The sequence below is a fragment of the Rhinopithecus roxellana genome, chromosome 2 (assembly GCF_007565055.1).
Source record: "Rhinopithecus roxellana isolate Shanxi Qingling chromosome 2, ASM756505v1, whole genome shotgun sequence".
Classification (NCBI taxonomy): Eukaryota; Metazoa; Chordata; class Mammalia; order Primates; family Cercopithecidae; genus Rhinopithecus; species Rhinopithecus roxellana.
Window position 1 is genome coordinate 33000421 of NC_044550.1, and position 16044 is coordinate 33016464.

Sequence of the window (16044 nt, forward strand, 5' to 3'; positions counted from 1 at the left end):
ATGGTGGCGGGCGCCTGTAGTCCCAGCTACTCGAGAGGCTGAGGCAGGAGAATGGCGTAAACCCAGGAGGCGGAGCTTGCAGTGAGCTGAGATCCGGCCACTGCACTCCAGCCTGGGCGACAGAGCCAGACTCCGTCTCAAAAAAAAAAAAAAAAAAAAAAGAAGGTAGAAACTATTTTGTTTTTAGAGCATCCAGGCTGGAATACAGGATTGCTCCCATCTTCTAAAAATACTATATTCCTCCTTAATTCATTTTTTCTATTTCCAAATCTAGGATATAACAGCTTGTGAACCCGACTTAGTTGCTTGATTATGAAAGAACTTGGGACAGCATAATGCCTTTTAACTATGTTCAACCAAAGCCACAACATCTAGATATTGGCCTAAAGTCAATGACATATTTTAAGTAGTAAGATGTCTGTGCATAGCCAGGTAAATAAATACTTTTGACAAAAAGGATGCCAATGCCACCATCTGAGTTGGGATGGCAGAGAACCCATGTATTCAATCACCTGGAAGACACTGAGAAGCCACCTCATTTAAGTAAGGCATAGTAAGATGCTCAAATGTTGCAGATAGAGAGCTTCTGTCTCCAAGATATATTTCACAAGTATCAGATGAAATTAAGCTTTTTTAAAGGTGTCTTATCCTTCAATTTTCCACCTCTAAAGAATGCCAAACTTTTCACTGATTTATTGATCAAATGATCCTTAATGAATGAGTACTATGAAATATATCTTTTTATATACCAACTCTTTTGCAGATATAAAAAATACATAAAATCTGTTGCACTATTTACAACACCTACTAGAATGTCTCAGAATGTTTCAGAAGGTTTCTGGCATAATGTATATTAATTACCAAATTAATACATTTCTAGCCACACACATCAAATATTAATTCCATGAGAATAAAATGAAATTAAGGACCATTTACAATTAAAAACTATACTACTGACTATCAACAATATATCTTACTCCATGGTAAAAGTATTTCTTGGTAATGGTATTTCTTCTTTTGGGTATGTGCAAACCAATAAAACTACCTTAAAATTAGAAGAAACAACTAAAGATCAAATAAATTTGGAGAAAATATTCTAGAGGTATGTTTGCTAGAATGATTACTTTTAAAGAGTTTTATTATTGAAGACTCAGGCTTCATGTCATAGTATATTACCATCCCAGTGGGCCACACAATAATGCTAAAGCTACATAAAATGTATGTCATCTGGATGTTTACAAGGTCTGTGGATTAAATTTTTACTGTCAAATTTATAACTGGCTTCTTGAAAAGTACTCCTCCTCACAAAAATAAATTGAAACTGGAGAGATATTGAAGAAGTCAGTGTCTTTAAGCTCACTACAGAAATGGGGAGCTCACACCACATAGAGAAGTTAAGGTCATGAAAATTAGGTGATGTTCCTACATAACCATAGCCTTGCAGAGCCAAGTCCAGCCTTCTCACTGCTTCAAAGAGACAATTCCATCAGTATAAAGCCACAATGCCAGGGAATCAACTACTGAGTCCCCACAACCCTGATTAGGGCAAAGGGAAGTTGCTAATAACCACAGACTTTCAGATGAAGCTATAGAAGGTAGCGACACAGATTCCAAGTCAGGAAACTTTACCCTCGACAACACTGGTAAGAACCATATCTTATGTCTCTAATTAAGGATGCTTCTCACAAACACTACTTTGAACAAACACATGACCTCCCAGGCTGACTGACTTGACCATTAATTGAAAAGTTAAGCCTTTTTACAAGTTAAGCCTTTTTACAACAGCTACCACTTATTACAGCTAACGTACAGCATGCAGAACAGGTGTATTCTCTTCTACAAGGTAGCTCCTCAAACAGATGGAAATAACAAACATGTGGCGTCACAGAACTATCCAGATAACATACACCTGTAGCTTCACTCATGAAGATATAGTTTTCACACTCATCACAGTTATTGTACAGGAGAATTTTCTGCATAAAAATAGGCAGCCTAATATTAACAACTCATGTGTAACAACTCATAGCAACTATACTAGCTCCTCTAGTAGATAACTTGTTTTCTAGGCAGGATGGCTAAAGAAATTGGTAATTTTTTTACTGAGATTTATGTACCATCCATTAAGAAATACATAAAGATTCCTAAAGTTCAAAGATACAAACAAGGGAGCAATTTTAGTCCTATGAAAAAATATCATGTTCTATAAATATTAAAGTCAGTTCCTGAATAGGAAATAGTTCTCTATATAACATAAATCTGTAGAATTTTTACAGATACTAAAATGGTAATAGGATTCCAAATATTTGGTGAATATTGGGTCAGGCAAGATAAATAAAATGGATGGATAGATAGACTTAGCCAAGCGTGGTGGTGTGCACTACTTGGGAGGCTGAGGTGGAAGACTGCTTAAGCCTGGGAGGCAGAGGCTGCAGTGAGTCGAGATCATGCCATTGCACTCCAGTCTGGGTGATAGGGCAAGACCCCACCAAAAAAAAAAAAAAAAAAAAAAAAAACAGAAAAACACACACATACAATTTTACTCATCACTGATAAAATGTAATGAGAATCACTTTTTAATTCTCAGACTGAAAATAAAAGACTAACAAAATTAAATGTTGGTGAAGAGTAAAGGGGCACTTTTATATGCTGTTAAGAGAAAGTAGAGCTTTTCAGAAGGCAGTGGGTAGGAACATCTAAACATAAAGTAGACTTCCTATTTGACCCAGAAATTCCACATGAGATCTATGCACAGAAATACTCTCAGCATAGTTAAAAAGTTTTATGTAAGAGGATGTTCACTGCACTATTGTTCAAAATAGCAGTGGTTACAAAAAAAAATGAGTAGATTTGTATGAACCAATATAAACATCCCTCCAAATCATGCGTTAAGGCAAATAAGTAGGTTCCTGAATGATACATATGTGTCATAGTACCAATTACTTTTAAATATACTTATCTCCCAGATGGGCAGCTGGAACTCTGTTCTTCTCCAAACTCACCTAAAAGAGCTTCCTCTTACACAAAAACATTAGTGCGAAATGTAAACGTTATTAAAGATTTTACAAGAGATATGAAGGAGGTGCCTTCTACGGTAGAATACTTCGCTTGAAAACTTCCTGTCTCATCTAATACTTTGAAATCTCTTCTCAGTCTCAGAACATTGAGTGACATCTCATTCTCTCTTTTCCATTCTAATGCCCACCTTTTCCAATTCTGACCCTCACCCTCTGGCTCTGCCACCCAACCACCACCAACTCTCACTGCTATGGACTCAATGTTTGTATCCCACCAAAATTCATATGTTGCATCTTAACCCTCAATGTGATGGTATTAGGAGGTAGGACCTCTAGGAAGTAATTAAGCTCTAAGGGTAGACCCTTTGTGAACTGGATTAGTGCCCTTAGAAGAGATAGGAGAGCTTGCATTCCATCTTTCTCCCTCATGTGAGGATGCAAGAAGATAGTCATCTGCAAACCAGGAAGTGGGCCCTCACTAGATACTAGATTTGCCAGCACCTCGATCTTACATTATCCAGCCTCCAGAACTGTGAGAAATAAAGGTTTGTTGTTTAAACCACCCAGCCCAAGGTATTTTGTTATAGCAGCTTAAACTGAAGACACTCACCATCTCATCTCTAATCTTCTATGTGCAAACCCATTACAAACTGTGACCTAAAGTATGTCAAAAGCACTGTAATAAAGAGAAAAATTGTGTTTTCCTCAGTCTACAAAATATCCTCCAGTTAGGATCATTGGCCTTCATATATATTGGTACATGTAGTAATAATTAACAAATACTTTGTACAAATAATGTGTACAGTTTTTATTATATTGAGGAAAGTCACTCCACTGGTGTGGGCACTGAAACCATGGCAGGCAGGAGAAGGTAGCTGTTGGGAAGGTTTGGAACATGAGTTCCAAAACTGATTACCAGACATGCATGTATGATTTTAAAGTTATTTTCATAAGATATCTACTATAAAACCAAGAAATATTGGAACCCATGTATACTGTGATTGAAATGTAAATTAGCATATCCATTATAGAAAACAGTATGGAAGTTTCTGAAAAAGTTAAAAATAGGACTACCATAGCAGTCCCACTTCTGGGTACATCTTCAAAGAAAGTGAAAACAGTTTGTCAAAGAGACGCCTACACTTTCATGTTCATAGCGTAACAGCCAGGATATAAAAACAACCTAAGAGTCCATTGACAGATGAATGGATACAGAAAATGTGGTATATAGACACAATGGAATATTATTCAGCCTTAAAAAAGAAAGAAATCCTGTCATTTTTGGCAACATTAATGAACATAGAGGACACTATGATAACTGAAAGAAGCCAGACACAGAAAGACAAATACTGCATGGTCTCACTTACATGTAGAATCTAAAAAGGCTGAACACACAGAAGCAGAGAGTAGAACGGTGGATGCCAGGAACTAGGGGTAGAGGTAAAGGGGCAGGGGACGGGAGGAATGGGAGGATGTTGGTCAAGGGATACAAAGTTTCAGTTACACAGGATAAGTAAGTTCTAGAGATGTATACTACAGCAGGGGGTCCCCAACCCTGCTACAGCAGGGTTACCCAACACCACAATAGCAGCCCATAGTCTGTTAGGAACCAGGCCACACAGCAGGAGGTGAGTGGCGGGCAAGTAAGTGAAGCTTCTTCTGTATTTACAGCCACTCCTCATCACTCACATTATCACCTGAGCTCCACCTCCTGTCAGATCAGTGGCGGCATTAGATTCTCACAGGAGCGCGAATCCTATTGTGAACTGCGCACACAAGGGATCTAGGTTGCATGCTCCTTATGAGAATCTCATGCCTGATGATCTGTCACTGTCTCTCATCACCCCTAGATGGGACCATCTAGTTGCAGGAAAACAAGCTGAAGGATCCCACTGATTCTACATTATGGTGAGTTGTATAATTATTTCATTACATTTTACAATGTAATAATAATAGAAATAAAGTGCATAATAAATGTAATGCACTTGAATCATCCCGAAACCATTCCCCTGCCCAACACTGGTCCATGGAAAAACTGTTTTCCATGAAACTGGTCCCTGGCATCAAGAAAGTTGGGGACCGCTGTAGTATAGCATTGTGGCTACATTTAGTAATAATGCATTGTATACTTGAAGATTGCTAAGAAAGTAGATCTTCATTTTATTTATTTATTTTAATTGACACATAAAAATTGTATCTATATGGTGTATGACATGATGTTTAGTGAAATGGCTAAATCAAGCTAATTAACACATCCATTATTTCACACGCTTATCCTTTTTTTGTAGTGAGAACACTTAAAATTAACAGAGTAGATTTTGGATATTTTCACTACAAAAAAGATAACATGTGTGACTAATGAATATATTAATTGGGTGGTAATCATTTCACAATGGTGTATGTGTATATATATAAACATTACATTGTATACCATAAACATATACAAATTTCACTCATCATTATGCTTCAATAAAGAAAAAATATAAGTAAAAAATATTGTTTTAAATTGTACATTGCTATCTCATCATCCACTTAAGAAAAAGAACAATTAAAATAGGGCAAGCAATTTGCCATTAGCTAAATAAACTTTGGATAATGATCTATATCTGTGGTTTCTTCTGTCAGACTCAAATCCTGCATGTCCCTCATAACGTGCGCAGCTCATTGTGAATGTGCTTCTAGCATACAAAGACAGGTGATTTTGTACGATATAGCAACACCTTAAATGAATGGGTACTACCTTTTTGGCAGCATCACTGAAGAGTAACCTGATGCAAAAGCTAAAGGAAAGAGTGGCTGGGCTCCTAACTGTTGAGTGAACATCACTCAGTCTCCAAGATGGTATCTTTCCAGGAAATTTTCAAGAACTTTCTTTTTTACTATGTTAAACTTACACCATATGTTTTGGTTTTAGATTCTAATCCATGATATTTTTAGGGAGAAACTTGTTACTTTCTTTAAGGTCTAATAAAATTTATACCAGGCAAAGAGTGAACTGTATTGCCTTTTAAATAGTTTGACTATGACCAAATAAATAATTCTGACTCCAAAATCTAACACACATACACACATAAACACACAAACACATGTATTACTCTATATTTTCTATTCTATTTTTTTGTTGTTGTTTTTTTAAGATGGAGTTTCGCTCTGTCTCCTGGCTGGAGTAGCACAATCTTGGCTCACTGCAACCTCCACCTCCCGGTTTCAAGTGATTCTCCTGCCTCAGCCTCCTAAGTAAGTAGCTGGGACTACAGGCGTGCACGACCATACCCGACTAATTTTTTTGTATTTTTAGTAGAGATGGCATTTCGCCATGTTGGCCAGGCTGATCTAGAACTCCTGACCTCAGGGGATCTGCCCACCTCGTCCTCCCAAAGTGCTGGGATTACAGGCATAAGCCACTACACCCAGCCTTCTATTCTATTTTTTACTGGCCAGTTATCACTCAGTAAATCGATTTCAAGACCTACAGAGCAGTCATGGCCCAGAATTTGAAAAAGACTTGATGAGACATTAAGGCCCAATGGAATTATTCCAGGAGAAGTTGTGACTAGATTTCCTCATAAGCCTCTAAAGTTTCATCCCTGGAAGGCTATGTAAACGGTCAGGAAAAAAGATCATTTATTTGAATAGACACACACCTGTCCCCTAGGAGCTTATTTGTGACTTCATCAGGGCAAAACCCCTCTATACTCACTTCTGTCATCAAGCAAGTAGTGCCAGCTCTAGGATCCAAGATGGTTCAGTACATCTAAACATGTATCCTACAGCAGGAGGCGGGAAGCACTGTACAACTTATCCACATTTTGCTTTACATTATATTTGACAGGGAACACAATGGAGAGCGAAGACTAATTGAACAGTTTCTGTCTCCTCTGGCTCTGAAACGCTGGTTCCATTGTGATTTAAAGAATCAAAGTATATTTGAATCGAGATCAACGAGACTTTTTAGCCAGATCCTAAAATACAACTGTAATTCAGATCAAATGATTGTCAGAAAAAAATGAAGAAGAAAAAGTAACCCATTGAACCCACATAACTGGCAAGATGATGAAATAAATGAGTAACTAAATTTTCAAAATAAAAACCACCCCTTTAAAATTTTTCTATATGCTGGCCAGGCGCTGTGGCTCTCGCCTATAATCCCAGCATTTTGGGAGGCCGAGGCAGGCAGACTGCTTGAGGGCAGGAGTTCTGGACCAGCCTTGCCAATATGGTGAAACCCTGTCTCTATTGAAAATATAAAAATTAGCCAGGCATGGTGGCACATACCTGTAGCCTCAGCTACTTGGCAGGCTGAGACAGAAGAATCACTTGAACCTGGGAGGCAGAGATTGCAGTGAGCCAAGACTGTGCCACCGCACTCCAGCCTGAGTGACAGAGTGAGACTCTATTTCAAAGAATAAAAATAAATAAAATTTATCTATATGCTATTATCATCACAATGAAAAATAATATTCCATTTTTCAAGCAAGTCTGAATGTTAAAAAAGAACCAACCCAAAATAACTCAAATAAGTATAATAAAATATATATAATATACTGAAAAAAGAAAAGAATAATTAATTAATTTAAAGTAATAACCCTTGAGCATACTAAAAGATAAAGATCACACTGACTCTTAAGGTTTTTTTCTGATTTCTGTGGCATATCCTTACTTTTATGTTTCCCAACTAGCCGTTAATGATTATGATGGAAGAAAAGGTTGATCTTCTGTTTTTACATGATTCTTGGAGAATATTTCAGGTATTTTCATGTAACAATGCCAAATATACGCTAGGATCATAACACAGTAAGAAATACATTTGTCTAGTGCAGAAGGATTGAATGTGCTTTCCAGTTTGGAAATTATAGGCATCATTGTTTCTATGCTTCCCAAGACATCATTATTACTTTTACATGATTTATGGCTTAAAGTATGAGAGATGGTGCAAAGATCCTGTGCCAAATTCCCATATGGCATATAACATGAGCCAAACTGTGAAAAACTCATAAATGTGGATAGATCAGTTTCATCAAAGAAAGGAGTAAGAGGGTTCCAGAGACTAAACAGGAACTAGCCAGATAATTTTTTACAGTCATATAATTCCAAAGCAGCAGTAATGAACACAGTCCTGCCCCAAATGTACAATGCTTGAGGTAAACATAAAGACGGTAAGGAAGAAATTAGGCAGAGATGATTTAAGACACTATAATCAACAGTTTATTCTTTGGTAAATCTGCCGTTTTCTTTCTCTTTTTGGACTAAAGTTGAAATTGTTGTCATAATTTTTAAATGATTTCAAAAGAGGTAAAATGAAGTCTTCGGAAGTATCCCATAAATATTATAATAATTATAATCCCCGTGGAGCATAATAACTGAAAAATATGAACAAATTATTTTTAAAAGATCATATACATGTTATTTAACAGTATGCTATAATACATCAACTAAAATCAATTAGCAAATATTTTGTATATCACAAAATGTTTTTACATGCATTTCTAAAATGTTGAATATCTTTGGACAAATTTCCCGAATTCAATTCAAGCATGATGTATTATCTACATGATACATTCTGAAACAAGAACTTGAGCAAAGGTAAAGTATAAGAAATGCAAACCAAAATCAACAGAAGAAACTAGGACATTATATTAATAACTTGAAGAGAAAGTGAAAAGTAGAGAGATCACACAGAAGGAAGGCAAATATTTAGTTGTTTTAGGCATGGTTAACGCAGATAAAAGGATAAAAAGCTGGAGAAGTAGGCTGAGGTCATGATGTAGAGAACTCTGAATGACAGGTGAAGGTGTACATACTATTACATATGTAGGCACTGGCAATCTACTTTTAATATTAGAGTATGAGAGTGATACACCACAGTGACGCTTTGGGATGATCTGCCTTGTAGGATGGATTGCAGCAGGAAGTGATAAGCCTAATTAGATGAGTATTAAAGGAATCCAGAGGAGAAATAATCAGGATGTTGGAATGGTAAAGGAAGGGATGACTGTGAAAGTGATGAGATAATGTATAGGGTACAGTCTTTACATTTGGTTTCTAATTTTATAAAGGGACCAATGCTGAATAAAGAGACTAGGATAATGACATGCTTCTGTCATTAAGAGAAAGAGGAAACTCCAAAAGAGAAGCTATCTCGGGCAAAGAGAATGAAAAAACCATTCTGGGGCATGCTGAATTCATTATGTCGAAAAGATGCCCAGTTATAAATGTGAGTCTGAAACTTGGGATTAAAGAAAATAAATCATTTGGAATTCATCAGTATGGTGTTGACAGCAGAAGTCATGGATGTAGTTGACATTTCTTAAGGAGAGAGAACACAGAAGAGGTTCACAGGCAAAGGATCCAGAATAACCTCCTGAGGGGAAAGGAAGTCAAAAATGTTCAGAGAAATTGGCAGAAGACCTAGCAGAGCATACAAGGATCCCAAGGATGAAGGGAATTTCAAAAAGCTAATGTAATAAAAAGCATCAAAGTTTATGGAGAGAAGGAAGAGAATAAAGACTTCGCAATTAGTAAATCCCATAAAATTAATCTAATAGCTTTGTTAAGAAAAACTAGGCACTCTGCTTATAAGGACAGTTTCAAAAGAGAATGAAAGACAGAAAGGAGGTTGTGAGGGTTTATGGCCCAGGTGAGTGATCTTCTCTAGTTGTTGCATTATATACAGTAGGCCCCAGATGTACAAAAGCTTCACCAAAAGATAAAAATCACATCAGCAAATTCATAAAAATAATAATATTAGTAAGCTTTTACCTTCTTATGATTCTTGTAAACATTTCTGTGGGCAAATCCCTTTCCACAAAGTTTGCATTTGTAAGGTTTGTCTTCACTGTGTATTACTTTGTGAGCACCCACTTGATCAAGCCTCTTGAAAGACTTATTACAAATCTCGCAATTATAGGGTCGTTTTTCTATTAAAAAAAATGAGTAGAGACAATCTCATATCTATATAAAGGTAAAGCATAAAAGAGAAAACACCCTTATCTTATATTACTTCTCATGGTAAGTAAACTAAAGCATGGTCAAACAACTAAAAAACATCTACCATCCACATAATAGACAAATGTGTCTATTCCCAAATGAAACATGAGCTTGTTCTCTTACAGACGTATTTTGAATTTTTAAAGTAGCATAGATATAAAGAAAAGGTTTAAATTCAAGGAAGGAATCCTATTTCCAGATGAAAACCACGCTGATATGTGAGAGTTTAAATCAGGGTCAGGGCCCCGAATGCAGAAAGTGACCTGACAGGGATGTAGGTAAAGAACAGAGCTGCCTCCCCCTGGGGCCACAGAGGCCTCATGGAGGCAGAGGTTCCAATGCTCAGCAGGAACCAGACATTTAGATTGGTATGTAAAATTCATATTTATGCAATATCCATATAACATTGACACCTAAATAAAAAATATACAATATGAATCAAGTAAAGCATACCTAAAAGATAATAGGTTTTGATCCGATTTTAATTTACTAAAATATTCATATGTATCAACAATGTGCATATTCAAAAACATTCTGACTTCAATCGCCTCAAATTATAGATATCTTAAACGCCAGAGACTCCACAAAGTAAAAATTATTTTCGGAGCTGAATTTTTAAATTTGCATTAGTAAAACAGACCTATTCCTAAGACTTGCTTAAATGAAACTACCGCTTTAAAAACTTACATACTCAAAATGTATTTATAGATTTCTTCGAACATTTATCAGTAATTAGCTAGAATGTAAAAGTATCTAGAAATACAAGAATTAAAATTTTTGAATATCTACTAAATGTAAGACACTATGCTAGCACAGTACCTAAATGATCTCATTTAATCTTCACAGCTACTATGAAAGGTAGGCATCAGTATCCCATTTCACAAACGAAGAATAAAGAAGCTGAGGCTCAAGGAGGACTAAGTGACAAATTACATGGTGATTCTGAAGATCTTCAATATCATCTACTCTAAGCACCTTTGCTCTGTAAATAAACTGAGGTCTAGAGTATTAAGTAACCCGTTCAGAATCACATGACTAGCAAATGTCCAAAGTCGAATTTATAGCTAAGGCCCCTGATTACCACTCTTATAGCTTATAAAAGTGACAATGTAATTCTTTTGTAATGATATCACTATAAACAAAAAAAGTATATAGTTTACCTGAGTGGGTGATCATATGACGTTTTAGCTGATTAGCTGAAATAAATTTCTTCATACATTCTTGACAATCAAATATCTCATGAATCTGCAAAAGGTTAAATAGACAGTTAAGTCAACTGTCAAAGCCTAGTAAATTACACAGCTCTCAAGCAAAAGTGTAAAATGTGAACAGCTGCTACTGCAATACCCAAACTATATATTATAGTCCAGCCCTAATTAGTTCACACTAACCTATATACACTAAAAATGCAATGGACATAAGTTAGCTAATAAAAAATATCATTTGAGACATAATATTCATAGTCCTTAAAAGTGTAATACAGCTGTCCTATTTGGTACATATTAAATTTATACTCTGTAAAAGAATTATACCTAATATATAATAACTCTTCTGTGATGCACAAATTTAGACTTGGAAATATGTAGCATGCAGTTAATAATATTCCCTTTACAGTAGCCAACAATATTTTAAACTTAAATGTACATAGTACAGAGCGCAACATTAATTACAGTAAAAGATCAGAAGATACAGGATTCTGAAAAGCATTTAGTACACAAAAAAAGTTTCACATGAGCCAGATGCAGTGGCTCACATTTGTAATCACAGCACTTTGGAAGGCCAAGGCAAGAGGATTGCTTGAGCCCAGGAGTTCGAGACCAGCCTGGACAACAAAGTGAGACCTCGTCCCTACAAAAAAAAATTTTAAAAATAGCCAGGTGTGGTGGCATATGTCTGTGGTCCCAGCTACACAGGAGGCTGAAGCAGGATGATTGTTTGAACCTGGGAAGTTCAGACTTCAGTGAGCTGTGTTCATACTATTGCATTTCAGCGTGAGTGACAGAGTGAGACTCTGTCTCAAAAAAAAAAGTCTCACATGATAGGAGGACCACAGTTTTTAAAATGAGGAAATCTAGTCAAAGGATCCAAAGTAGCAGACATGCAGGATGAATAACTCTAAAGATCTAATGTTACAATTGATAATAGCGTATTATATTCTGGATTTTTGCTAAGTGAGTAGATTATAGTTGCTCTTGCCACAGGAGGTAAAATGGGTAACTATGTGAGATAATGCATGCATTAATTTATTTCACTAAAATAATCATTTTAACTATATATGTATCTCATGACATTATGTTGTGTAACTTAAATATACAGAATAAAATATATTTTAAAACCACAATAAGGGGGGATACAACTTTTGTAAACGATTGGCTAATATATTAAAATTGAATATTAAATTAGCTATTTCCCTCCCAGACACTAACACAGAGAAACTGGATAGGTGGTATGAAAAGTAGAAGTCTAGTTTTTCAGAAACAATGTATTCAATTCTAAAAGAAATATATTACATATCATATCAGATTAGAAATGTTGATCATCCCAGTGAACAGCAGCATCACACTATGTTGTTGAACACTCAGAAATGGTTGTGGTGAAGTCATGTTTTTGTTTGAACCTCATTAAAGGTCCAGCTCACAATACTAAACCCCAGAGAAGTAAAGGCCCTTGTGCAAGAAGCCAAGACAGTATCCCTGCAGAATAACTAGGAACAACAGTGCAGAGTGAAAGATCTAGGCAAAAGTCCCTGAACTGGTACAGCACATGAGTAATGAGTGGAGGACTCAGCTGGCCCCTGATAAATGGTTCTCTTGATCTAAATGGCCATAGAAGGCCTCAAGGCAGGGAAACAGATGCTGGGGCAAGGCTGACAGATCCCAGGCCTGCAGCCCACGGCTTAATTCAATGCCCAAGCACGTGGCAGGTCGAAGGCTGCCAACCGGCCTCTGCTTCTGTCAGGTCTGACTCTTGGTGAGTCATTAAATTCAGTTATGTAAAGCAGGGAAAAAGTAGAGAAACAAGGCAGAAGCCAAAATATGCCATTCCACAAGAGTCTGACTTATCTCTCCTACTTAGATGCAATGGCATCTATGAGGGGATATCTGGAATCCAAAGAGTTCCTTTAGAAAGCACGTGGGATCTGTATGACTGCCTGCACAAGCGTTTGCAATGCTAGTGCCCCACAGCACACAAGAAAAATTTCCAGCCTGAGGCATGTTAAAGGCAGCATCTTCTATCGTCAAAGACTTTCACAGTGGCTTCAGTTAAACACCTATGTTTGAGGACCAATGATATGATTTATAATGTTTATTTAAAGACAGTAAAAGCAGATTTATATTCTTAAACTCTGTTTCTGTAATATATAATATATAATTTTATAATGACAAACAAGATACGCTAAAGAGATGTCATACCTTCTGAGTTATATATAAACGAAAAGTTTTGTTTTCATTTTTAATGTTAAATTTCTATTGATATATAAAATTATAAAAATTATTCATCCATATATAAAATGGAAATTGTTAAATGAAACACTGTTCATTTGTTTCATTTTTAAGTGAAATATTGTTCACTTCTTAATTCTCATGGCTTCAACATGAAACATTTTTCAAGGTTGAATTGAACTGATATTCCCAAAATTATAAAGGGAACATCTACTATACATTAAAGCATTTTTGCATTGACTATCTCATTTACAGTGAAAAATTCAAGCCAAAGTTATTTTCAAAATTCCTTAAAATGCTTAATAAAAAGATCATATTTAAAGTGAAAATGACAAGTAATACTATTTAATTATGCCAGATGCTAAATAAAGTATATTTTTATGAGATTTTATAAAATTTACAGTGTACCAATTTGGAGGGTAATATTTTAAAATTTGAATTCCAAAATTATTTTCAAGAAGAATCATAATATACCTTATCATTATATGAGATAATATATAGTAATTTAAGATAATAGACCATAGTATAATTTAGCATTGTCATAAAGCATCATCTACTGGCAAGGTGAAATACTGCGACCAAACTCTATGAGACATTAGACACTCTCAACTATAAGAAAAGTTGCAACTGGAGTCAATAAAAGTTGCCTATGGATTCGGAAAGGCTGAATAGTGAAGGACTATGGCTGAAATGGAGGAAGGGCTGCACTGAGCTAGCAAATTATTAACATTCTGCAAAGACCACTCAGGAGGCATGAGTTCTAGTTTCTGTATTCCATTACCATCACATAGGCGTTTCTGATGCCTGATGATCTGTCACCATCTCCCATCACCCCCAGACCATCTAGTTACAAGAGAACAGGCTCAGGGCTCTCACTGATTCTATATTATGCTGAGTTGTATAATTATTTCATTAAACATTATAATGTAATAATAATAGAAATAAAGTACACAATAAATGTAATGTGCTTGAATCATCCTAAAACCACCTCTCCCCACCCCCTGGTCCTTGGAAAACTTGTCTTCCAGGAAAGTGGTCCCTAGTACCAAGAAGGTTGGGAACCATTGCTCTATTTGGTAAAATAGCTTAAATTTCAACCTCTAAGATTTAAATGGCTCAGAAAAAATAAATCATAGAATTATAAAAGAGGATGCTTAGAAGATATCTATACCAGCAGACTTAATTGTTTTGTCTCTTCAAAAGATGAACTGCTTCAGCCATAAGGGTTCTGCTTCAGAAGCCATAAGGGTGATGGGGAAGGAGGAAAAAAGACCTATAAAAGGGTCCTCTGGACTGGCATTCTGTGCAAAACTTCTTTTAAAAGCAGTCTCAGTGCCCATTTTAGCAGCATTGAAATTGGAATGTAACAAAGAAGATTAGCATGGCCTCTGCACAAGGAGGACACACAAATTCATAAAGCATTCCATATCTCTAAACAACCTAATAAGACTGCCACTTGAAAACTGAAAACCAAAGAAATGTAGTTTCATGGTACATAGAGAACAAACAAACAAGAGAATACTGATCAATTCAGTGTCCCGTTTTACAAATGGGAGAAGAAAGGCCTAATGTTACATGGAAGGTTGGTAACAGTAAAAGAAACCCACTACCCTGATTCCTGCTCTGGTGCTTGTCCTATTATTTCTCCTTAAGGATCAAAATCACTAAACATACAAGATACAACCTTAGACATACCAACACAATAATTTAGCTACCTCACATGTTATAAGTTAAATCCACAGCACATGGTTGGAGCTACTGGATTAAAAATCATATAAATTTTAAGTCCTGTCAAATTACTTTGTAATACATCTATATATAAACAGAGATAAAAATTCATTTTACAAACCATAACAAAAGTAAAATTTTATTTTCACGAATACCATCTCCTTCCCTTTTGTAAAAACTAAAAGAAAATATCTTATGCTCATAGCTATGCTAAAAGAAACAATATGTGAAATTAAGAAAAATCATTTACATCTTTGTTATAATAATAAAATATAGTATGCATATATTGGACCTTGTCATGGCAAGAGTAAAAATTAAAACTACATTTTAATTCTATTTTATTATATATTCTATTAAACAGTTGCTAATGTTGTTAGAGTTAATAATTGCCATTGATTTTTCAGATTATCTTTTCACATCAAAATAATAACTTGTTAAGTTTTATACTTACTATAAGACATTAAAATTGTTAAAGATAGATATTAAACTGTGATGAATCTTTATCTTACTGACCTTTCTATGTTCCTGTAGGCTTGATGCTGAAGAACACTTTTTATTGCACACTGAACATATAAGCTTTTTCTTAGGATCTCCTAAAATAGAAATAAAATACCATCACGATTTAAATGAGACTATTAAGAGGAACAACAAATAGTGTTTTGAGGTGATATGTAAGTTCATCTTCATAATTTAGAAATCTAAACTATTCAGTGTTGTAGATATATCCATTAAACTTAAAGAGTAAGTTATATTTTAAATCTTCTTTTTAATTATTTTTTAAGTAGAGAAAAGACATACAAATTTACTTAACATGTATATAGGGGAGCCTTCAGAATAAAGACCCAAGCTCCCAAGAAAATGCAGGAGCTTAT

General features: G+C 35.5%; 1 protein-coding gene and 1 non-coding gene across 3 annotated transcripts in view; one reads left to right on the forward strand and one right to left on the reverse strand.

The window, feature by feature from the left end:
• Positions 1 to 16044, reverse strand: part of PRDM5 (PR/SET domain 5) — a 225412-nt gene that overhangs the window by 94005 nt on the left and 115363 nt on the right. For both annotated transcript variants that reach the window (XM_030926048.1, XM_030926058.1), the window contains exons 7-9: positions 15686 to 15765; positions 11162 to 11246; positions 9774 to 9931 (exon numbers count right to left, since the gene is read on the reverse strand). In XM_030926048.1, coding sequence (XP_030781908.1) covers positions 9774 to 9931; positions 11162 to 11246; positions 15686 to 15765 — 323 coding nt within the window. The remainder of the gene's footprint in view (positions 1 to 9773; positions 9932 to 11161; positions 11247 to 15685; positions 15766 to 16044) is intronic.
• On the forward strand, positions 14773 to 14877 carry LOC115895982. The gene has a single exon (XR_004056023.1). It is a non-coding gene; the product is annotated as a U6 spliceosomal RNA (small nuclear RNA).